General features: G+C 51.8%; 2 protein-coding genes across 2 annotated transcripts; both read right to left on the bottom strand.

The window, feature by feature from the left end:
• Nucleotides 1-5,007: 5,007 nt before the first annotated feature.
• LOC113881245 (intestinal-type alkaline phosphatase) lies at nucleotides 5,008-8,875 on the bottom strand. The gene is made up of 11 exons (XM_027524125.1): nucleotides 8,706-8,875; nucleotides 8,510-8,626; nucleotides 8,280-8,395; nucleotides 7,915-8,089; nucleotides 7,663-7,835; nucleotides 7,269-7,403; nucleotides 7,109-7,181; nucleotides 6,875-7,009; nucleotides 6,600-6,791; nucleotides 6,260-6,376; nucleotides 5,008-6,154 (listed from the first exon to the last, which is right to left on the bottom strand). The coding sequence occupies exons 1-11, from the start codon at nucleotides 8,770-8,772 to the stop codon at nucleotides 5,853-5,855; spliced, it is 1,602 nt and encodes a 533-aa protein (XP_027379926.1). The 5' UTR covers nucleotides 8,773-8,875; the 3' UTR covers nucleotides 5,008-5,852.
• Nucleotides 8,876-11,274: 2,399 nt separating this feature from the next.
• On the bottom strand, nucleotides 11,275-14,259 carry LOC113881241 (intestinal-type alkaline phosphatase-like). The gene is made up of 11 exons (XM_027524112.1): nucleotides 14,193-14,259; nucleotides 13,996-14,112; nucleotides 13,766-13,881; nucleotides 13,402-13,576; nucleotides 13,151-13,323; nucleotides 12,765-12,899; nucleotides 12,604-12,676; nucleotides 12,370-12,504; nucleotides 12,095-12,286; nucleotides 11,755-11,871; nucleotides 11,275-11,649 (listed from the first exon to the last, which is right to left on the bottom strand). Exons 1-11 carry the CDS (start codon nucleotides 14,257-14,259, stop codon nucleotides 11,357-11,359), a joined length of 1,593 nt encoding a protein of 530 aa, XP_027379913.1. The 3' UTR covers nucleotides 11,275-11,356.
• Between the last annotated feature and the right edge of the window lie 8,300 nt (nucleotides 14,260-22,559).

The following is a 22,559-nucleotide window of genomic DNA, read 5'->3' as shown; positions in this document are numbered from 1 at the left end:
AGAGAGTTCTGTCTGGGGCCCAAGGATGACTGGTCTCCCACTCAGATCTCAACTGGTTGGTTGAAGGGACATCAGTCCTTCCAGAGTGCCTAATGTGTGTCCAGCTCTTCCAGGCTTTATCTCATTCCAGCCTTGCCACAAACCTGGGCCGTCAGCCCTGATTTCCCTGGTGGTTCAGCTGGTAAAGAATCCACCTGCAATGCAGGAGACCTGGATTCGATCCCTGGGTTTGGAAGAGCCCCCAGAGAAGGGAAAGTTTACCCACTCCAGTATTCTGGCCTGGAGAATTCCATGGACTGTATAGTCCATGGGGTTGCAGAGAGTCAGACATGACTGAGCAACTTTCACTTTCACTCCATCCTGGTACCTTCATCCTGATGAAGTAAAATTTATGTTGGGGGCAGGGCAAGGCAATCTAAGCATAACGCATTCCCTGCCCGTAGCGGGCCCTCCCTAGTGTGCAGCCTGCATCTGCATTATACATGAAGCCGACCTTCTTGAAGCTGCGAGTGCCTGCTCTATCATGAAGATCAGTGTTGTTTTTTATTTTTTCTGACACAGGCAGCGTAACTCCTTAGTACGTTACATTTCTTTCCCAATCCCATAAGGGGTTCTGGGACCTGTTGCTCACTATGTATGTGCTTGTCTGGACTCTGTATCTTTAGGTGAACTTTGTGTAAAATATGGCTGTCTCCTCTTAATGTATGATCCTTTATTTGAAAAATGTGTGGGAGCAGTCCTTGGAGTTTTCGGAAAGACTTCCTACTTGGTTATAATCTCCACTTGGCTCAAATAGAATTTTCTATCTGGGGACTTCCCTGGCAGGCCAGTGGTTAGGACCTTGCATTTCCATTACACGGGGCACACGTTTGATTCTTGGTTGGGTAACTAAGATCCCACATGCTGTGCAGTCAAAAAAAAAAAAAGTTATCTATCTCTTCTCTATCTGCAATGGTTTTGACCAGGCCCCCACCCTCCAGCTTGGCTGGCAGGTGTCCTGGGAAGAGAATGTGGGCACTTCAGGCAGGGGGCTGACGCTGTGTTCCTTTCTCATTTGCTCAGTTCTGGTGGATTGAGGCTGAGTAAGTTGAGTGTGTCTAGCTAAGTAGATCTATAGATTATATGATCTAATGTAGTTTTAAACAAATGATTCCTCCCAAGAAATCAAGTGGGCTTACAAAAATTTCTTGTAAAGAGACTGCAAATAATACTTGTAATCCATACCAGGTTAAGTGGTTGCTACTTCCTCCCTCCTGACACATGCTCATCACCCATGGTACAGAGCTGACGGGAAGTCAGCCCCAAACATAAAACATTAAACAAAACCAAACTGTTTGAAGCACCCCTACCTCCATCACCATTGGTTTGCTCTGGGGGCACCTTGAGATAGTCTCAATAACAGCATGAACCTCTCTGGTTTGCAAGGCATTTAAAACCTTAGCTTTCAGGACATGAAGACAACCCCCCCACAGTTTTTTCCCCGTGATGTTTAAAGTGATGTGCTGTTCTACCTTGTACTTTTTGATATTTTCCTAAGCAGTGATAAATATTTGGAAGGCTCTTTTAAAGTTTCTTGCGTAATAGGACAAGACGAAAAACACCTACCACCAGGCAAACATTTATTCTTTCTGCTGCAGTAAAAATGGCAGAAACAATGAACAGAAAATGATCTGTCGAAAAACCGAAAGGCATTTCTTTGTCAGCAAATACCTTTGGAAGATGTAGAGAAAACATTGCTGTAGATTGAAGAAAAAGTGTTAGAGCAAATTACCCAGTGTGGGAGGTTTGCTATACAGTCAGTTGGCTGAAAGTACAGATGTTTCTACACATCTCAGCTTAAAGTATTTGCTGGATTCTGTTCCAATAATGAAATACACAGACCACTTTGTGTGTGTATGATCCACTAAAGGAAAGATGTGGCAGGGAAGATGTATTTCCAACAGTTCATACTTTGTTTAATAAAAAACAATGTCATGTGGGGAAAAGAGTGCAAGTGCATCCATTGATGGAACAGCTAGTGGGAAGGATTTTTTTCCAACAAAGCTTTCACTTATTTATTCCTGAGCCGCAAAGAATGCTAGTGAGGAAAGAGCAAACATCAGGAGCCAAGCATTCCGTCTCTCCCATGAGCTGTTCAGACAGCAGTGATGGTCTCATTATTGTGATTTGGTTGGTTGATGTGTAGGTGACGTTCAGTTCAGTTCAGCTCAGTCGCTCAGTCGTGTCCGACTCTTTACGACCCCATGAACCACACACACCAGGCCTCCCTGTCCATCCCTAACTCCCGGAATCCACCCAAACCCATGTCCATTGAGTCAATGATGCCATCCAGCCATCTCATCCTCTGTCGTCCCCTTCTCCTCCTGCCCTCAATCTTTCCCAGCGTCAGGGTCTTCTCAAATGAGTCAGGCCTTAGCACAGTATAAATGTGTGCACTCCTGCATGAGGCTTCTTGTAGACCCAGCTTGGTTCTCCTCCAACGTCTTCTCTTGGAGGTGTACCTGATTTTATTGCCAGTTTTCATTTGAATCCATTGAGAATGGGATGACTCTGCTTTTGTATCTTGACCAGGAATCTCTTGAGACTGAAAGTCTTGTGAGAAGATGTGGTGAGGTGCAAATTCAACCACACACAGGATGGCGGAGAAAAGAGTTGGGAAGGATTTAAAGAAAAAAAAAAAAAAACGATTCTGGATGATAAAAGCTGCAGAGGCAGCAGAACCTGCAAAGGCCATCCCTGGTCAAACCATTGCAGGAAAGAACTAGAAGCCTCGAGAGCACATAAAATGCAATAGGAGCCATCCATGGTGTTCACTTTCTAAAACCAAGATTGTCTGAGTAAGGGAGAAGCTTCATGATAGTCTTGGTAATGGGATTGAGTGTGACCTTGAGAATGTTCCAGATTAACCCCACAGAATGAGCCATCTTTATGGCAAGATATTGAAGGGGGCTGGCATGAGTCCTTCTGCCCTCTTTCTTCCTGACTCCCTTTCCTTCTTAAAATTCAACGTGCTGATATTTCTCTAGGTGACAAGCATGTTGACAGAAATAATCTATAAACAATCCATAATGTTAGTAGGAATTGTAAAGTTTTATTTGAGCCAAACTAAGGACTATAACCTGGAAGACAGCCTGCTGTCTGGGGGAAACTGGAAGAAACTGCTCCGGAGAAGCATGGATTTCAGCATGGTTTTACATATTGTCAGAACAAAGAAATAAAACAAGTCATGAATACATTCCTTCAAGGTTTGAAAAAAAAATCAGATCAGCACATAAAGAGAGTCAGTATGGCCTTGGCAGCTGGGGAGGGAGTCCCAGGATTGGACCAGGATTGGTGTCCCAGAAAGGGAGGAATTTTTAATTTTTTTTAACTTGGACATTCTTTATGCCTACTCAATGTGCCCTTTTCTTAAGAATTAAATTAGATGTACAAAGTATATTTGATAGGCCAAAAATCAAGTGAACTCATGTAAGACAGAATGAGTTCCCCATACCTGGTATGTAAAAATTTATTTTATCAGCAATTATCAGTCTTAAGCACTAAAAACAAAAGCTTGAAAAAAATAAGCATACTTTCTCTGCATCTGCCCCTTCATGGTAAAGATTTTAGAACTGATGCTTGAAAATGTGTCCATGGACATGATTTTGTGCCAACACTTGGACCTACACACTTTTTAAAAGCTTGGAAACAGAAACTGTTTTTGTAAGTTAGGTTTCATTTATGTATGATAAAACTCACCTTTTTCAAGTGTACTATTCTGCAGGTTTTTTTTAGAATATTCAAAGTTGTGTGACCATCACCACGAATTCCAGAATAATCTGTTTTTCAAACCTGTGGTTTGAAAATGAAGAGTTTCCTTGGGAGTTGAACCCATTTATGAAACATAAACAAGCAGCTCTTTCCCTTTGGTTTTTTGGACCAGCTAACTGACAACAGAGAAGGTTGAACCACACAAGCTGTATTGTAACAAAATGCCTTTGCACAGTTGGTGGGTGGAGTGTAAAAACCAGTCCAGTAATTTAGTAAAGCCCTCCTTCCATTCAGCTCCATGGTTTGTGACAGTCACTAAAAATCAGAGTTGAAGCAAACTGTCCTGAGAGCCTGGCCTTCAGATTGAAGTTTTACAGTGCGAAATCAAAATTTTAGTAAATAAGGAAGCACATTCAGTCATACTAACATTTCTAGTGAGGGCAAAATGCTTTCCCTGCAACTTTGTAAAAGTACAAAGAAATCTGTAGTTTTGTAAAATGTATTGGAAAATGTGGCTGTCTTCAATCCTATAAAATTCTTTGGAATGTGTCTGTGGGGTGGGTTACATGACTCAGACAGTAAAGAATCTGCCTGCAATGCAAGAGACCCGGGTTCAAACCATGGGTAGGGAAGATCCCCTGGAGCAGGAAATGGCAACCCACTCCAGTTTTCTTGACTGGAGAATCCCATGGACAGAGGAGCCTGGGAGGCTACAGTCCATGGGGTTGCAAAAGAGGTGGACACAAGTGAGTGGCTAACACTTTCACTCTCACATACTCAGTGTTTTTATATTGGCGTGGGTGCTCCTGAATATTTTCAGACAGAGGTCAGAAATGTTAGGAGTCTGTACTTCCTCTCTGGTTTCCCAGCTCCCACCTACACCCGCACAACAGAAAAAGAAATAGAATAGTCTTCCCTACTCAGAGGTCAGCAGGGTATTTTCTAGAGTCTTCCGGTCCTGTTATGTCCCTGCTCAGAGTCTTCCACCCCTCTCCCACACTCTGGATGAAATTCCAGTTGATCCCCGGTCCTCCCACTCTCTCGGCTTTGACCCTCTTGACCCGCCAGGATCCCCCAACCAGTCCCCCTGCTGACCACACCCAGTCCTGCACCACTGTCCTTCTGAGTTGCCTTTGGTCTTTGCTCAACGTCAGCCCTTCATCAGCCCCTCCCTAACCTCCTGATGTGACCCTGACCCCCCTCACCCAGACACTCTGTGCCCCCACCTAAGGGCTTCTCTTCACACATGTATCACTCCTGTATCATACTTAGAACAGTTTATTTGAGAGCTGCTTCCTGCCTCCCAGGAGGGCGGGGCCTGTGTCCCCACCCCCGGGTCCCCTGCTGCTACTGGGATGCCCAGCCTGGAAGGGGCACCAGGGCCGCCCTCACAGCAGCTGAGGGACCTGGGACAAGTCTCCTCTCCTCTGTGTCACTGTCTCCTCTCTGTAATGGTACCGTTGGGTTCCTAGGAGGGGCTGCTGAGGGCTCTGTCCAGGGTCCCCCGGAGCTCCTGGGCTGAGACGTCTCCTTGGGCCCCAGATGATCACAGGTTGGGTTCCAGGGGCGGGAGCCACGTTTCCAAGAAGCCACGCCCCATCGGAAACCACGCCTCCCGAAAGCCACTCCTCCCGGAAACCCCAGAGTCCCAGGGTCGCCTGAAAGGCAAGGTGTGGGTTCCAGCCGGGCCTGGGACCCCTGGGACCGTGCCAGCTTCGTCCTCAGGTGGGGCTGTGGGCAGTAGGGGCAGTCTGGATGGTCCGAGCCCCCTTACTGAGGTTCAGGGTGGCAGAACACAAAATCCCAAGCCACCGAAGTTGGGGTCGGGCAGTAGGTCTACGGGTGTCACAGGGAAATCAGGGCCTCAGCCTCGGGGATGGGCCGGGCCATGAAGGGCTGTGAGCTGAGGCTCCTTCAATGCTGGAAGGTGAATCACTGCTGGGAGGTGAAACTCTGGTGGTGGGGCCGGGTCGGGTCTGCAGGAGTGGCAGCTAGGATAGGACTTCGGGGTGGGGACTCTGAGGTGGTAGCTCCGGTAGGGCCTGAGCTGGGAGGTTTTGGGCAGGAGAGCGGGAAATCCCGAGACCTGGAACTGGTGGGGGTTAGTACAAGGTGGGCGCCAGCAGCAGCAGCATCGCCCCAGCCAGCAGCGCAAGTGGAGGCGGGCTGGCCGCCAGGTGCGCGGCGTCGGGGATGCTGGTGGCGGTGGTGGGGGCTGGCAGATTGCAGTCGGTGTAGGGCTCCACGCAGCCCGCAAAGGCCATGATGTGCGCCACGAAGGTCTCCTCCTGCACGCCGTGCACCAGGTGCGCCTGCGGGCCGCGCGCGAACACCGCCACGTCCTCGCCCCCGTGGGTCTCGCTAGCCAGGGGCACGGCCGCCTGCTGCCGGTACGAGGGGTCCTCTGGCCAGAAGAAGGGAAGTTAATGTGACAAGGGAGGCAGCCTTCCCCTCCCCACAATTTCTGGCCAGGGTCCCCACCTCCCAGCGCCCCACCTACTACACTTACCGCTTGTGCTGTCATTAACATCGGGCCTCGAGCCCCCGCCAAGCGCATAGCCAGGGCCATTGCCATAGAGGATGGAGGTGTAGGACTTGCTGTCTAAGGCCTTGCTGGGGGCCAGACCTTCAGGGAAGAGGGGACCCCGTGATCACACTGACCCTAGCCTTTGTGGCTCCCCCTGTGTGCAGAGCCTAGGCAGGTCTTGTCTGTTCAGTGACTTAATCCTCACCAGAGCGATGCAGGGCAGTTGCGGTTACTACCCCACTAGACAGATGAGGGAACTGGCTCAGAGCACTTTGTGCCTCGTAACTTAGGGGCAACGACCTGCCACTCTCCCTGGGCTTACCAAAAATGGAGGTCCCACGCAGTGTATAGCCACCAAAAGAGAAGACATGAGAGTGGTCTGCAGTGACAAGGATCAGCGTGTCCAGTTCGCTAGTGAGCTCATTAGCCTTGGCGATGGCATTGTCAAACATGACCGCCTCGGTCAGTGCCATATAAGCTTTGTCATCATGGTGACCGTGGTCAATGCGGCCTCCTGCAGATAAGTCACATATAAGATACCAAACCCACCCTGATGGCCCTCATCACACCTCTGTTCACCAAGGGGCTGCCACTCACCCTCCACAAAGAGGTAGAAGCCCCTGGGGTTCCTGCTTAGCACTCGCAGGGCCACCTCCGTCATCTCCTCCAGGGTCGGGTCCTTGGTGGGGTCTTGCTGAACATTATACTTCATGTCTGCCGGCTCAAAGAGGCCTGTGGGAAAGGGGAGCAGTGGTGACCCTCAAGCTGAGGACGGGGGTGGCCCATGGCACCCATCCTGGGGAGGACAGTGAGGGTGGGTGGAGTCGTTACCCATGAGGTGTGTTACACTGGAGTCATCAGCCGCCTGAAGGAGCGCAGTGCGGTTCCACACATACTGGGCTCCCTGGGAGGGCAGAACCAGGCCTCAGCCCATAGCCCGACACCCCAGGCCCAGCCCCACTGTACCCCCACATCCGTGAGCCCCCATTACCTGGTGCTTGGCCTGCCATGCCTGCACCAGGTTCTGCTTGTCCTTCCGGACTCCATTCACACTGGCATCATCTGGGTATTCAGGGTCTGGGGTCCCCACAGGAAACATGTATTTTCGGCCTCCACCCAGGATCACCTGGAGCCAGAGATTAGGGCAGGTGGGTTAGGGACCTGGCTGGCCCTTTACTCCTCTCACACAGCCCCTACCTCCCCCACCAGGTCTGTGGGAAAGGCCTGTCCCCACCTCCTACATGGTGCCACCCCACCACACATACACACACACACAAACCCATGAAAACCCTGAAACACCGCAGGGCTGGAGGTTACCTACGACTGTGTTGCGAGTGTGCCCCACCACCTGTGCCCAGCCCCGCCCTGTGCCCAACATGTCGCACGTCAATATCCATGTTGTTGACCAGCTGTGCGGCGATGTCCTGGCAGCCATTCATCTGTGCATCGGCAGGCAGGTCGGCGTCTGAGTACCAGTTTCGGTTCACCGTGTGCGCGTAGGCCCCGGCTGGGGAGGCATGCTGCACCCTGGTGGTGGTCACCACTCCCACGGACTTCCCTGAGGGTGGCAGAGGTCACGGTGGGCCACTGAGGTCTCTGAGCCCGTCCCTGCCCAGGAAGCTGACGCCCAAGCCCACCTGCTTTCTTGGCCCGGTTCATCACAGACGTGACCTCATTCCCACGTGTCGTGTTGCACTGGTTGTAGCGGGCGGCTGCACTTACACCAATGGTTCTGTAGTTGCCCTTGACCCCACACAGGTAGGCAGTGGCAGTGCCTGCGCTGTCTGGCACCTGTCTGTCCACGTTGTATGTCTGGGGACAGAGATGCCTTCAGCTCTGCTGGGGTAGACACCCAGCTCCTGACCCAGGCCCTGGGCCCATCCTCACAGCCCCCAGCCCCTATCTCAGCCCCTAGCCCTCCTGGGCTTTCCCTCCTACCCTGCTCCCTAGGCCCACACCCACCCCTCTGGTGTAGACCACCCTGAGGCCACTTGGCCCTTACCTTGGACAGAGCCAGGTATGGGAACTGGTCCATGGCCAGGGGTGTCTCAGGTCCCAGTTTGCCATTCATCTGCCCCTTTAGGATCCGAGTGGCTGTCACCGTAGGCACCCCCATCCCTGAAGGTACACAGTGTCTCAGGTCCGAGTTTCTGGGGCCAACCTGGGTCAGCCGGCATCACAGGGTTCCAGGCCTGTCAGGGGACAGGGGGTGGGCTGGCCTCATGTACTCACCATCCCCCAAGAAGAGGATGACATTCTTGGCGGCTGTCTGGATGGGCTGCAGCTTCTTAGCCACATCGAGGGCCTGGGCTGCCTGGCGGTTCCAGAAGGCGGGGTCTTCCTCCTCAACTGCCCAAGGGGAGAGTGTTGGTCAGGTCAGCCTAGAGCCGCCCCTGTGAGTAGGGGCTGCTGGGAGCCGCCTGATTACCTGGGACGAGGCCTAGGGAGAGCTGTAGCTGCAGGCCCAGCAGCAGCAGCACGCAGGCCCCCTGCATGGCTGTGTGATGGCAGAGGGTCAGGATGGGACCTGGGGAGGCCGGGTCTCAGGGCAAGGCTGGGACACCAGGGACCGGCTGCAGCTTGGCTGCCTGGGCTTAAATCTAGATAGACTTTGTCCCTGCTATTAAAGTCTCCTTGTCCCTCCCAGGTTCCCCGGGTGGCCACACCCTGCCCCTCACCTGCCCTATGACTTTGAGCCCTGTTGCCAGGGGCATGTGGTGGGTGTCGCTTAGCCAGTAGGGGTCCTGAGGATTCAGGTCCCTCCCTCCCAGGATGGTCCCCAGCTGTCTCCTCAGGGTGGGGTGGGGATTAGGGTGCAGATGTCTTAGGCCTGAGGAACGTTTTCAAGGTCCTGACTGAGGCTCCTCCCAGCCCTCTGCTCACCAAGTCCTGTGGGAGAACCATCTCTCCTTCCTTCACGTGTTCAGTGTTTTCTGAGACTCAGCCTTGGCCTGGTTTGGTTCCCAGTGCTTAGGGACACAGCCTGGGCCAGGGGCCTGGGTTAGTTCCCTGGCGCCCTGAGACAGAGATCCACGGGGAGGCCTGTCTGCCCTGCCCCCTGCTCAGCTCCTCACCAGACTTGACCTGGGCAGGAGGTGTGGGCACTGGGCTAGTGGGGGCACATGGGAGCCTGGGCCCAGCTTCTGCTGTGGAGAAGGATGGGACTGGAGGTGACAGCAGAGTGGGGGCCTTGTCTGTGTCTTCAGTTACTGAAGTGCTGGGTCTGCAGTGCTGTTTGTGTGTGTGTGTGTGTGTGTGTGTAAGGTGCCTGTAACGGGTCGACAGCCGTGGGCCCAGTGCCCCATTAACTGAAGTTGACCTCTGCTCCATTGGAGAGGTAAATGGAAGGCAGAGGTGAGTCTGTTCTCTCCACAGGCCACACACACTCACAGGAACAGATTCTGATAAGGAGCTAGGGTTTCAGTAACCCCAGGTTGGGTTCAAAAAGCATTCTCACATCCAACAATCCCACTTCTGGGTGTGTATCCCCAATAATTGAAATCAAGATCTATAAGAGGTATTTGCACACTCACATTTTAGTAGCATTACTCACAGTAGCCAGGAGGCACAAGCCACTCAACCATCCACAGCAGACAAATGGATGAACAAAGTATGATATATCCAGTGGAATATTGTGCTTAGTTGCTCAGTCATGTCTGACTCTTTTCTACCTTATGGTCTGCAGCCTGCCAGACTCCTCTGTCCATGGGGATTATCCAGGCAAGAATACTGGAGTGGGTAGCCATTCCCTTCTCCAGGGTATCCTCCCAACCCAGGGATCGAACCCAGGTCTCCTACATTGCTGGAGGATTCTTTACCAGCTGAGCCAACAGGGAAGCCCTTTTTCTTGAGGGCCACATCTAGTGGAACTCATGGGACCAGGGAGGTGACACGCCACCAGATGATTGCCTGGGCATCAGGCAGGGAGGTAGGAAGGGTGAGGACTGGGGCTGAGGACTGTCTCTCTGTTTTCAGAGAAGGTGAAAGCTTCGGGGGAGGGGAAAGCCCCAACTTGGTCCAGCCGCTGGCCTCACCTGGCCCTGCTGACCCCCTCGGGACCCTTGCACCGCTGTCCTTCTGCGTTGCTCCCGCCCTCACCACCTTTGGTCTTTGCTCAGTGTCGGCCCCTCATCAGCCTCTCTGACTTATTGATGTGAATCACCCCTCCCACCACACACACAGACACACACTCTGTGCCCCCACCTAAGGGTTTTTCTTCCCACACGTATCACTCCTGTATCACACTTAGAACAGTTTATTTGAGGGCTGCTTCCTCCTGCCCAGGAGGGCGGGGCCTGTGTCCCCACCCCCAGCTCTCCCGCTGTTCCTGGGATCTCCCAGCCTGGAATGGACACCGGGGCCACCTTCAGAGCAGCTGAAGGACCTGGGACAAGTCTCCTCTCCTCTGTGTTGCTGTCTCCTCTCTGTAATGGTACCCTGGGTTCCTAGGAGGGGCTGCTGAAGGCTCTGTCCAGGGTTCCCCGGGGCTCCTGACCCCAGATGTCTCCGTGGCCGGCCAAGTGCCCACAGGGTGGGTTCCAAGAGGACCGGAAGCCATAGCTCCCCAGGAGCCACGCCTCCTTGGGTACCATGTCTCCTCAGTTGCCACGCCTCCTAAGAAGCCACGCCTCCCGGAAACCCCAGAGTCCCAGAGTTGCCTGAAAGGCAAGGTGTGGGTTCCAGCCGGGCCTGGGACCCCTGGGACCGTGCCAGCCTGGTCCTCAGCTGTGGGCAGTGTGGGGAGTCTGGATGGTCCGAGCCCCCTTACTGGGGTTCGGGGTAGCAGAACACAAAATCCCAAGCCACCAAAGTTGGGGTCGGGCAGTAGGTCTACGCGTGTCACAGGGAAATCAGAGCCTCAGCCTCCGGGGTTAGGCTGGGCCTTGAAGGGCTGTGAGCTGAGGCTCCTTCAATGCTGGGAGGTGAAACTCTGGTGGTAGGGCCGGGTCGGGTCTGCAGGAGTGGCAGCTAGGATAGCACTTCGGGGTGGGGACTCTGAGGTGGTAGCTTCGGTAGGGCCTGCGCTGGGAGATTTTGGGCAGGAGAGCGGGAAATCCCGAGACCTGGAACTGGTGGGGGTTAGTACAAAGTGGGCGCCAGCAGCAGCAGCATCGCCCCAGCCAGCAGCGCCAGTGGAGGCGGGCTGGCCGCCAGGTGCGCGGCGTCGGGGACGCTGGCGGGGGCCGGCAGATTGCAGTCGGTGTAGGGCTCCACGCAGCCCGCAAAGGCCATGATGTGCGCCACGAAGGTCTCCTCCTGCACGCCGTGCACCAGGTGCGCCTGCGGGCCGCGCGCGAACACCGCCACGTCCTCGCCCCCGTGGGACTCACTAGACAGGGGCACAGCCGCCTGCTGCCGGTACGAGGGGTCCTCTGGCCAGAAGGTGGGGAGTTAATGTGACAAGGGAGGCAGCTTTCCCCTCCCTAGAGTTCATGGCCAGGGTCCCCACTTCCCAGCACCCCACCCACTACACTTACCGCTTGTGCTGTCATTAACATCAGGTCTGGAGCCCCCACCAAACGCGTAGCCAGGGCCATTGCCATAGAGGATGGAGGTGTAGGATTTGCTGTCTAAGGCCTTGCTGGGGGCCAGACCTTCAGGGAAGAGGGGACCCCGTGATCACACTGACCCTAGCCTTTGTGGCTCCCCCTGTGTGCAGAGCCTAGGCAGGTCTTGTCTGTTCAGTGACTTAATCCTCACCAGAGCGATGCAGGGCAGTTGCTGTTACTACCCCACTAGACAGATGAGGGAACTGGCTCAGAGCACTTTGTGCCTCGTAACTTAGGGGCAACGACCTGCCACTCTCCCTGGGCTTACCAAAAATGGAGGTCCCACGCAGTGTATAGCCACCAAAAGAGAAGACATGAGAGTGGTCTGCAGTGACAAGGATCAGCGTGTCCAGTTCGCTAGTGAGCTCATTAGCCTTGGCGATGGCATTGTCAAACATGACTGTATCAGTCAGCGCCATATAAGCTTTGCCTTCATGGTGACCGTGGTCAATGCGGCCTCCTGCAAGAAGGTCACATATAAGATACCAAACTTGCCCTGATGGCCCTCATCGCGCCTCTGTTCCCCAAGGGGCTGCCACTCACCCTCCACAAAGAGGTAGAAGCCCCTGGGGTTCCTGCTCAGCACTCGCAGGGCCACCTCTGTCATTTCCTGCAGGGTCGGGTCCTTGGTGTGGTCTTGCTGAACATTATACTTCATGTCTGCTGGCTCAAAGAGGCCTGTGGGAAAGGGGAGCAGTGGTGACCCTCAAGCTGAGGACGGGGGTGGCCTGTGGCACCCATCCCGGGGAGGACAGTGGTTGTGAGAGGGTTCGTTACCCATGAGGTGTGTTACACTGGAGTCATCAGCCGCCTGAAGGAGCGCCGTGCGGTTCCACACATACTGGGCTCCCTGGGAGGGCAGAACCAGGCCTCAGCCCATAGCCCGACACCCCAGGCCCGGCCCCTCTGTACCCCCCACACCCGTGAGCCCCCATCACCTGGTGCTTGGCCTGCCACTCCTGTACCAGATTCCGCTTGTCCTTCCGGACACCGGTCTGATTGACATCATATGGATATTCAGGGTCTGGGGTTCCCTCAGGAAACATGTACATTCGGCCTCCACCCAGGATCACCTGGAGCCAGAGATTAGGGCAGGTGGGTTAGGGGCCTGGCTGGCCCTTCACTCCTCTCACACAGCCCCTACCTCCTCCACCAGGTCTGTGGGATGGTATGTTCCCACCTGTAACTCCTACAGGGTGCCCCTCCTCGCCCCCACAAACCCATGGAGATCATTCAAGACCCCAGGGCTGTGGGTTGCCTGGGACTGTGTTGAGAGTGTCCCACCCCCTCTGCCCAGCCTCGCCCTGTGCTCATCGTGTCGCACGTCAATATCCATGTTGTAGACCAGCTGAGTGGCGATGTCCTGGCAGCCGTTCATCTGGGCATCGGCAGGCAGGTCGGCGTCTGAGTACCAGTTTCGGTTCACCGTGTGCGTGTAGGCCCCGGCTGGGGAGGCGTGCTGCACCCTGGACGTGGTCACCACTCCCACTGCCTTCCCTGAGCGGGGCAGAGGTGACGGTGGGTCACGAGGTCTCTGAACCTGTCCCTGCCCGGGAAGCTGATGCCCAAGCCCACCTGCTTTCTTGGCCCGGTTCATCACAGACGTGACCTCATTCCCACTTGTCGTGTTGCATTGGTTGTAGCGGGCGGCTGCACTTACACCAATGGTCTTATAGTTGCCCTTGACCCCACACAGGTAGGCGGTGGCCGTGCCTGCACTGTCTGGCACCTGTCTGTCCACGTTGTATGTCTGGGAGCATAGATGGCTTCAGCTCTGCTGAGGTAGACACCCAGCTCCTGCCCCAGCCCCTGGGCCCATCCTTACAGCCCCAGCCCCTATCTCAGCCCCAGACCCTCCTGGGGCTTTCCCTCCTACCCTGCTCCCTCGGCCCACACCCACCCCTCTAGTGTAGACCTTACCTTGGACAGTTGACCTTACCTTGGACAGAGCCACGTATGGGAACTGGTCCATGGCCAGGGGTGTCTCAGGTCCCAGTTTGCCATTCATCTGCCCCTTTAGGATCCGAGTGGCTGTCACCGTAGGCACCCCCATCCCTGAAGGTACACAGTGTCTCAGGTCCGAGTTCCTGGGGCCAACCTGGGTCAGCTGGCATCACAGGGTTCCAGGCCTGTCAGGGGACAGGGGGTGGGCTGGCCTCATGCACTCACCATCCCCCAAGAAGAGGATGACATTCTTGGCGGCTGTCTGGATGGGCTGCAGCTTCTTAGCCACATCAAGAGCCTGGGCTGCCTGGCGGTTCCAGAAGGCGGGGTCTTCCTCCTCGACTGCCCAAGGGGAGAGTGTTGGTCAGGTCAGCCTGGGGCCGTCACCTGTGAGTAGGGGGCGCCGGGAGCTGCCTGATTACCTGGGATGAGGCCAAGGGAGAGCTGTAGCTGCAGGCCCAGCAGCAGCAGCACGCAGGCCCCCTGCATGACGGTGTGATGGCAGAGGGTCAGGATGGGACCTGGGGAGGGCAAGGCTTGCCCTGGGTCTTAGGCAAGGCTGGGACACCAGGTACCAGGTCAGTACTAGCTGTCCGGGCTGAAATCCCTGCTATTAAAGTCTCCTTGTCCCTCCCAGTTTCGCGGGTGGCCACACCTTGCCCCTCACCTGCCCTATGACTTTGAGTCCTGTTGCCAGGGGCATGTGGTGGGTGTGGCTTAGCCAGTAGGGGTCCTGAGGATTCAGGTCCCTCCCTCCCAGGATGGTCCCCAGCTGTCTCCTCAGGGTGGGGTGGGGATTAGGGTGCAGATGTCTTAGGCCTGAGGAACGTTTTCAAGGTCCTGACTGAGGCTCCTCCCAGCCCTCTGCTCACCAAGTCCTGTGGGAGAACCATCTCTCCTTCCTTCACGTGTTCAGCGTTTTCTGAGACTCAGCCTTGGTCTGGTTTGGTTCCCAGTGCTGAGGGGGGTGGGCTGGAGGCACACAGCCTGGGCCAGGGGCCTGGGTTAGTTCCCTGGCGCCCTGAGGCAGAGATCCATGGGGAGGCCTGTCTGCCCTGCCTCCTGCTCAGCTCCTCACCAGACTTGACCTGGGCAGGAGGTGTGGGCAGTGGGCTAGTGGGGGCACCTGAGAGCCTGGGCCCAGCTTCTGCTGTGGAGAAGGATGGGACTGGAGGTGACAGCAGAGTGGGGGCCTTGTCTGTGTCTTCAGTTACTGAAGTGCTGGGTCTGCAGTGCTGTTTGCGTTTGTGTGTGTGTGTGTGTAAGGTGCCTGAAATGGGTCGACAGGCGTGGGCCCAGTGCCCCATTAACTGAAGTTGACCTCTGCTTCATTGAACAGGTAAATGGAAGGCAGAGGTGAGTCTGTTCTCTCCACAGGCCACACACACTCACAGGAAAAGCTTCTGATAAGGAGCTAAAAGGTTTCGGTAACCCCAAGTTGGGTTCAAAAGCATTCCTCCAATCCAACAATCTGACTTCTGGATGTATATCCTCAGCAATTGAAAGCAAGGTCTGAAAGAGGTATTTGCACACTCACATTTTAGCAGCGTTATTCACAGCAGCCAAGAGGTGCAAGCAACTCAACATCCACAGCAGACAAATGGATAAGCAAAGCATGATACAACTCCACAAGGGAATATTGTTCTTAGCTGCTCAGTTGTGTCTGACTCTTTTCCAGGTTATGGTCTGACTCTTTTCCACCTTATGGGGATTCTCCAGGCAAGAATACTGGGGTGGGTTGTCATGCACTCGTTCAGGGGATCTTCTTGTCCCAGGGATCAAACCTAGATCTCCCGCATTGCAGGTGAATTACTTACCATCTACGCCACCAGGGAAGCCCCAGTGGAATATTATGCTGCCTTCAAAAGGAAGGAAAGTGTGATACCTCCTATTACATGGATGAACCTTGAGGACATGATGCTCAGTGATGCAGTTGCGGTTGTTGTTGTTTAGTTGCTAAGTTGTGTCTGACTCTTTTGCCATCCCACGGACTGTTTCCTGCCAGGTTCCTCTGTCCATAGTAAATATCAGGGGATTTTTCTGATTCAGGGATCAATCCCATGTCTCCTGCATTGGCAGGTGGATTCTTCACTCCTGAGTCATCAGGGAAGTCTCAATGAAGTACGCCAGTCACAAAAAGACAAATACTATGTGGTTTTACTTCATTAGGCATCCCAAGTAAGCTCTTTGAAAGAAAAGCCAAGAGAAACCTAAACAGTGTATTAAAAAGCAGAGACATTACTTTGCTAACAAAGGTCCATATAGTCAAAGCTGTGGTTTTTCCCATAGTCACATATAGATGTGAGAGTTAGACGATAAAGAAGGCTGGGCACTGAAGAATTGATACTTTTGAACTGTGGTGTTGGAGAAGACTCTTGAGAGTCCCTTGGACTACAAAGAGATCAAACCAGTCAATCCTAAAGGAATTAAACCCTGAATATTCATTGGAAGAACTGATGCTGAAGCTGAAACTCCAACACTTTGGCCACCTAGTCTGAAGAGCTGACTCAGGGTCTTTTCTAGACCCTGATGCTGGGAAAGATTGAAGGCAGGAGGAGAAGGGGGTGACAGAGGATGAGATGGCTGGATGGCATCACCAACTCAGTGGACATTAGTTTGAGCAAGCTCCAGGAGAAACTGAACGACAGGGAAGCCTGGTGTTCTACAGTCCATGGGGTCACAAAGAGTCAGACAGGACTGAGCGACTGAACAACAAAGGCATTTCAAGCAGTCAAATGATTAGAAATGAAAAGTTGGATGGCGGCTGCCAGTAGCTGAGAGGAAGGGGGAACTGAGGAGTTGTTTAATGGATACAGACTTTCAGTTTTGCAAAATGACCACGTTCTGGAGGTCTGGGGCCAACCATGTGAATAGACTTAGCACCACTGAACTGTGTCTTAAGAATTGTTAAGATGGCAACTTCCATGCTGTGCTTTTTTAAAATCAGAATTAAGAAATTCTTTTCAAAGGGAAAAAACCCTCTCTGCCTCACCCACCCCAGTGGACCTGGGTGGCCCCCTCCCAACTCAGGCCCCCTCACCCCCGAGCCACACTGCACTGGCCACCAGCATCTTCCTGCCCAGGTGCCCCCCACTCAGGAAGAGCGTCCGGGTTCCTCCACCTTGACCAGCTGTTCCACCCACTCACCACACTAACCCAGGTTACTCTCCAGCTCCCAGAGGACCTGCCCGCTGGGGCCTCCTTCCTGCCTCTGCCCCCCACCCCACAGCTGCCTCTGTCCCCCGCACAATCCTGTGCTCAGAAAATTCTTGGCTAAAGGTCAGGAGAGACTAATTCCTGGGCAGGCCCTTAATTAATTGATTGATTCTTTTGACCAGGATGTAGGTTAAAGGTTTGTTATTCCACTATTAGTCTTGAGTTCCCAGTCCCTTTTTTTTTTTAATTTGGATGTCTGATCTAACTGTAGAGTCACATGTGGTTGCAAGAAATAATACAGTATGCTTGTATGCTTGCTCCTATTCTCTCTCATGGTACAATTCACAGATTTTCATATTTCTATTCAGAGTCTGCCATTTTACGCGTTCTCACTTGTGTGTGTGTAGATTCTGTACATCTTATCACATGTGTGAGTTCATGTAAACACACCACAGTCAAGATACTGAGCAGCTCCAAGCCCCCGGGTCCCTTTATAACCACTTCACCTTCTGACCCTAACACCTGTCCTTTTGTCCTAGAATTCTGTCACTTCAAATAAGTTACATGAATGGAATTGTGCAGTCTTTGGTGTTTGCCATTTTCCACTCAGCCTAATTCCCTGGAGATTCACCAGAGCAAGAATCCCAGTTGGCTCCTTTGTGCCACTGGGCAGTGTCTGGGGGTGAGTGGATTTTAGGGCATGTTTAACCGTACTCGTGTGCAAGGACCTCAAGGCTGATCCAGTTTTGCCTGTTTTAATTCAAGCTGCCACAAATCTTCAAGGACAGGTTTTTCTGTGAACATTTCATTTCCTTCCGTTCCTCTGGGATACATGCCCAGGAGTGGAATTGCTAGGTCATATGGCTGTGCACGTGTAGTTTGGTTTTTGTTTTGTTTTGTTTTTGTCTATTAAGAAATTTCTATCACCACCACCTCTCCCCTCCTCCAGAAAAAAATGAAAAAGGAGGAACTGCCAAACTGTTAGCAGAGTGGCCACATAACTGGATTCCATCAGCAGCACATGAGGGCTACCGTTTCTCTGCATCCACACCACCATCAGGTATTGTCACTGTTTTTCATTTTAGTCACAATGACAGGTGTGGAGGGCACAGTCTCTTTGAATGTTCTTCTTATGATGAAATTAAGTGATCATCATCTATGCTCCTGCTTGATTTCTTGTGAATTTTGTCCTGGGCCTGGGCAGGACCTGAGACCAGACACAAACCACATATCATTGCAGCAAATAAAAATGTTTGTCCAAGTTCCCACCAGGGCACTTGGTTCCCCTTTTCTGGGCCCGAGTCACCTGAGTGAGATGAGAGGCTGTCATGCTCCCTCCCCTGGGGCCCAGGGATGACCAGGCAGCAGGCAGCATGGCTTCTGCTCTGCAGTAAGAGATAACACCTCCGGTTCTGCACTCCGGGGTTAAAGATGCCTGGGCCAGGGGATGGCCAGCGCCATGGAGCCTGCTCTGTGGGGGACAGTTGTCCCGGTCTCTCTGTTCTCTGGGAAGAAGGCCTAGTCCTGCGGGGTCTCATCTGCTGCCCAGCACCCTCCACCAGTGTCCCCATTTACCACCCTGGGCTCTCTGGGCCCTGTCTTAGCCCCCAGCATGCGGCCCACAGCAGGCACTGCCAGCAGGGGGCAGTGCAGAGCCCACAGCGGCACCAGGGGATCCCTGGGGGGATATCTTCTGCCTTCGTCCTGCCCACCCAATCTCAGGATATCCCTTGAGACGTAGTGACAGTCCTGTGACTCAGGGGAGAGCAGGGCAACAGCTGGGAACAGGAAGGCTTTGATCATTGATACCCAACCCCCAGTCCCCACACTCCAGAAATTTGCAGAAATGGAGGCTCTCTTTCTAGGGCAAGTGCTCCCTGAACCCTCCTCCTCACCTCACCTTTCGGCCTCCCCCCAACCCCATAGAAGTGGTTTGAATGTTCCCACTGCCTCTGGGATACAGGAAGTGAACACAAGTTTAATTCTGTCCTCTTTTCCTGGGGGCCTCGTGGGATGTTGCTGAGCTTCCTGGGTATCTGCCTGGGAGGTAGGTGGGCACTGGGTGAGCATGGGGGTTATTCCATACGAAAGACAGCTCTGGTGCTGCAAGGTGGTTTGGGCATGGATATATATAATGTGTGGAAATAAAAGCCTAAGAAAGTCAAGAGTCTCTTGTAACTCAGAACCGAAACCAATTTCACTCTGATTTTGCACCGTAAGAACGAGGACAATTTTATTCCAATAGAAGTTTGGTTAGTTTGAAAACCTATTAAGGTAAATTTATGCTAAAGGAGAGTTTTTGTTTCATGTTTCATTTTGCACTTCAGTGTCTGTTGCTTTTTCAGTGTTTGGCTGACGGCTTTCCACAACTGAGGAAGTACAGTTTAAGAACGTTAAAGAAGCAATGCGACTCATGAATCCGGTTAAGTACAATAACTTCTTTCAAGTATTTAAAGGTATTCCCCCCACCCCCGCCACCAAGATGGGTTTCTACATATTAAACAACAAAGACCCTCAAATTATAAAAACCCTAAAAAGACAAAGTTCAAAGAGATGATCCTGCCACACTAACTCAGTCATGGACAAGTGATGAAAGCACCCTCCTCCACGTCCAGAACCTTCTTTGTTGTAGAAGGCACCTTCCTCCTTCCATTCAATCTGCTTCCACAGCCACCCGCCCCCCACTCCATTTAACCCTGGAGTCCATGACTCTGACCCACCAACTCCTCCAGCCAGGGCCCCGAGGCACAGCTCTTCTGTGGAGCCGCCACCCCTGGCCCGGCAGCCTCACCTGAGGGACCGCCCTGGCCTGGGCTCAGACACAGACCAGACAAGGCACCTAGGGGCTCCACTGAGGCAACCAGGACTCGTCACCACCCAGACTGTTACCTGAATCTTTAAATGAAAGACCTTAGGCAGCATTTTAGCTAAATGGCAATACCAGGTCTCCTGTCAGCAAGAATTTTATCTTGGTTACTGGAATAATGGACTATTTAATACATCCGTTGCTGAATGTACAAGAAACCTTTTAAACCTATTGCATATTCATTCCTGCTAAGGAAAAAGAAACAAAAAAAGGAAAAAAATTTTTTTTTAGTTTTAGCTTTAATTTTTATCCAAGTTATACATTAATGTGATTTAAAGTATCAGATAGATCTGTAAGGTTTGTAGCAATAAAACAAAAACACTTTCCTGTCTCCCTCACTGCTCTCTGAGGCAACCATCTCCCCCTCTTTTGGATTTTATGTGGGTATTTACCATTGTTTCTAAATCACATACTTCTTCATTTTTGAATTTTAAAACTACATTTATGGATGTACTCTATTGGTATTCTGCAGGTTATGGTTGTGTAATGAACCAACCCAAAAGAGTCTTAAGAAGCAACAATAGTTTATTTGATCACAAATTTGGTATTTGGGTTTGAAAGGAATACCTTGTGTTTATTCCAGGACTCTTTAGCCAGGGTGGCTGGATAGGAGTTAGGAGATCCGCTTTCAAGATGGCTCAGTTGTATGGCTGACACACTGGTCCCTTTCCATCCACGTGGGCTTCTCCACAGAGTTGCTTGAGCTTCTTCACAACATGGCGTGGACTCTGAGAGGCAGGGAGTAGCTGCCAGAGTGTCCCTGGGGCCACGTTTCTGCCTCGCCCGTCCACATTCAAAGGGCGGGACGTACCCTCCATATCTATGTAGTCAATTAATTTGTTTAGCATCTTCATTGACATACAATTGACACATTTGCTGTTGCTGTTGTTCAGTCGCTAAGCTGTGTCTGACTCTGCGACCCCACGGACTGCAGCACCCCAGGCTCCCCTGTCCTTCTCCGTCTCCCGGGGTTTGCTCAAATTCATGTCCACTGCTTTGGTGATGCTGTCCAACCACCTCATCCTCTGCCACCCTCTTCCCCCGTTACCTTCAATCTTTCCCAGCATCAAGGTCTTTTCCAATGAGTCGGTTCTTTGCATCAGATGGCCAAAATATTGGCACTTATAATAATTGACACATAGGCATTGTATATATTTAAGGTTTACAACTTGGGGGGGGTTGTCTTAGAAAATATTTCTATACTTTTAAAAGTTTTTTTTAATTGGAGTATAATTGCTTTACAATGTTGTGTTTCTGCTGTACCACTGAGTGAATCAGTTATATGTATACATATATCCCTCCTTCTTGAGCCTCTCTCCCACACCCCGCATCCTACCCCTCTAGGTCCAACTTGTTGTTTCGATGAAATAAGTACCATGATCAACCTAATTGACATATCAACCACCTCATAGTTACTATTGTTGTTTCTTTTTGTGGTGAGAACACTTAAGATTTACCCTGTTAGCAAAGTTGAAGTATACAACACGATGTTATAATAGAGTCACCATGTCACACGTTAGATCCCCAGAACTTACCGTATAACTGAAACTTTGCAACTTTTCACCAACATCTCTGCATTTTTCTCCTTTGACCCACCTTTGGAAACCACCGTTCTACTCTCTGCTTCTGAGTTTGACCTTATAGCTTCCATATATCAGTGAGAAGATGCAGTGTTTGATTTTCTGTGACTAGCTTGATTCACTTAGCATAATGCCTTCCAGGCTCATCCTCTTGTCGAAAATGCAGGATCTCTTTCTTTCTCGTGGCTGAATAATATTCCGTTGCATATTATTGACTATGCCAAAGCCTTTGACTGTGTGGATCACAATAAACTGGAAAATTCTGAAAGAGGTGGGAATATCAGACCACCTGATCTGCCTTTTGAGAAATCTATATGCAGGTCAGGAAGCAACAGTTAGAACTGGACATGGAACAACAGACTGGTTCCAAATAGGAAAAGGAGTTCGTCAAGGCTGTATATTGTCACCCTGCTTATTTAACTTATATGCAGAGTACATCATGAGAAACGCTGGGGTAGAAGAAGCACAAGCTGGAATCAAGATTGCCAGGAGAAATATCAATAACCTCAGATATGCAGATGACACCACCCTTATGGCAGAAAGTCAAGAGGAACTAAAGAGCCTCTTGATGAAACTGAAAGAAGAGAGTGAAAAAGTTGGCTTAAAGCTCAACATTCAGAAAACTAAGATCATGGCATCTCGTCCCATCACTTCATGGGAAATAGATGGGGAAACAGTGGAAACAGTGTCAGACTTTATTTTTCTGGGCTCCAAAATCACTGCAGATGGTGACTGCAGCCATGAAATTAAACGACACTTACTCCTTGGAAGGAAAGTTATGACCAACCTAGATAGCATATTAAAAAGCAGAGACATTGCTTTGCCAACAAATGTCCGTCTATGCAAGGCTATGATTTTTCCAGTGGTCATGTATGGATGTGAGAGTTGGACTATAAAGAAAGCTGAGCGCTGAAGAATTGATGCTTTTGAACTGTGGTGTTGGAGAAGACTCTTGAGAGTCCCTTGGACTGCAAGGAGATCCAACCAGTCCATCCTAAAGGAGATCAGTCCTGAGTGTTCATTGGAAGGACTAATTTTGAAGCTGGAACTCCAATACTTTGGCCACCTGATGCGAAGAGCTGACTCATTTGAAAAGACTCTGATGCTGGGAAAGATTGAGGGCAGGAGGAGAAGGTGATGACAGAGGATTAAATGGTCAGATGGCATCACCGACTCAATGGACATGG

The sequence above is a fragment of the Bos indicus x Bos taurus genome, chromosome 2, assembly GCF_003369695.1.
Source record: "Bos indicus x Bos taurus breed Angus x Brahman F1 hybrid chromosome 2, Bos_hybrid_MaternalHap_v2.0, whole genome shotgun sequence".
Taxonomy (NCBI): domain Eukaryota; kingdom Metazoa; phylum Chordata; class Mammalia; order Artiodactyla; family Bovidae; genus Bos; species Bos indicus x Bos taurus.
The sequence above is the reverse complement of the archived record's forward strand: the minus strand, read 5'-3'. Positions and strand labels throughout refer to the sequence as shown.

What these genes read in the sequence shown, in the direction of transcription:
- LOC113881241 (XM_027524112.1), bottom strand. Translation starts at nt 14,259, where the DNA reads ATGCAGGGGGCCTGCGTGCTGCTGCTGCTGGGCCTGCAGCTACAGCTC. An exon ending in CAGTGTAACACACCTCATGG is followed by an intron (nt 12,505 to 12,603) that starts GTAACGAACCCT and finishes CCTTTCCCACAG; the next exon opens with GCCTCTTTGAGCCAGCAGAC. An exon ending in TGTTAATGACAGCACAAGCG is followed by an intron (nt 11,650 to 11,754) that starts GTAAGTGTAGTG and finishes CCTTCTGGCCAG; the next exon opens with AGGACCCCTCGTACCGGCAG.
- LOC113881245 (XM_027524125.1), bottom strand. Translation starts at nt 8,772, where the DNA reads ATGCAGGGGGCCTGCGTGCTGCTGCTGCTGGGCCTGCAGCTACAGCTC. An exon ending in CTCCCTAGGCCTCGTCCCAG is followed by an intron (nt 8,627 to 8,705) that starts GTAATCAGGCGG and finishes CCCCTTGGGCAG; the next exon opens with TTGAGGAGGAAGACCCCGCC. An exon ending in TGTTAATGACAGCACAAGCG is followed by an intron (nt 6,155 to 6,259) that starts GTAAGTGTAGTA and finishes TCTTCTGGCCAG; the next exon opens with AGGACCCCTCGTACCGGCAG.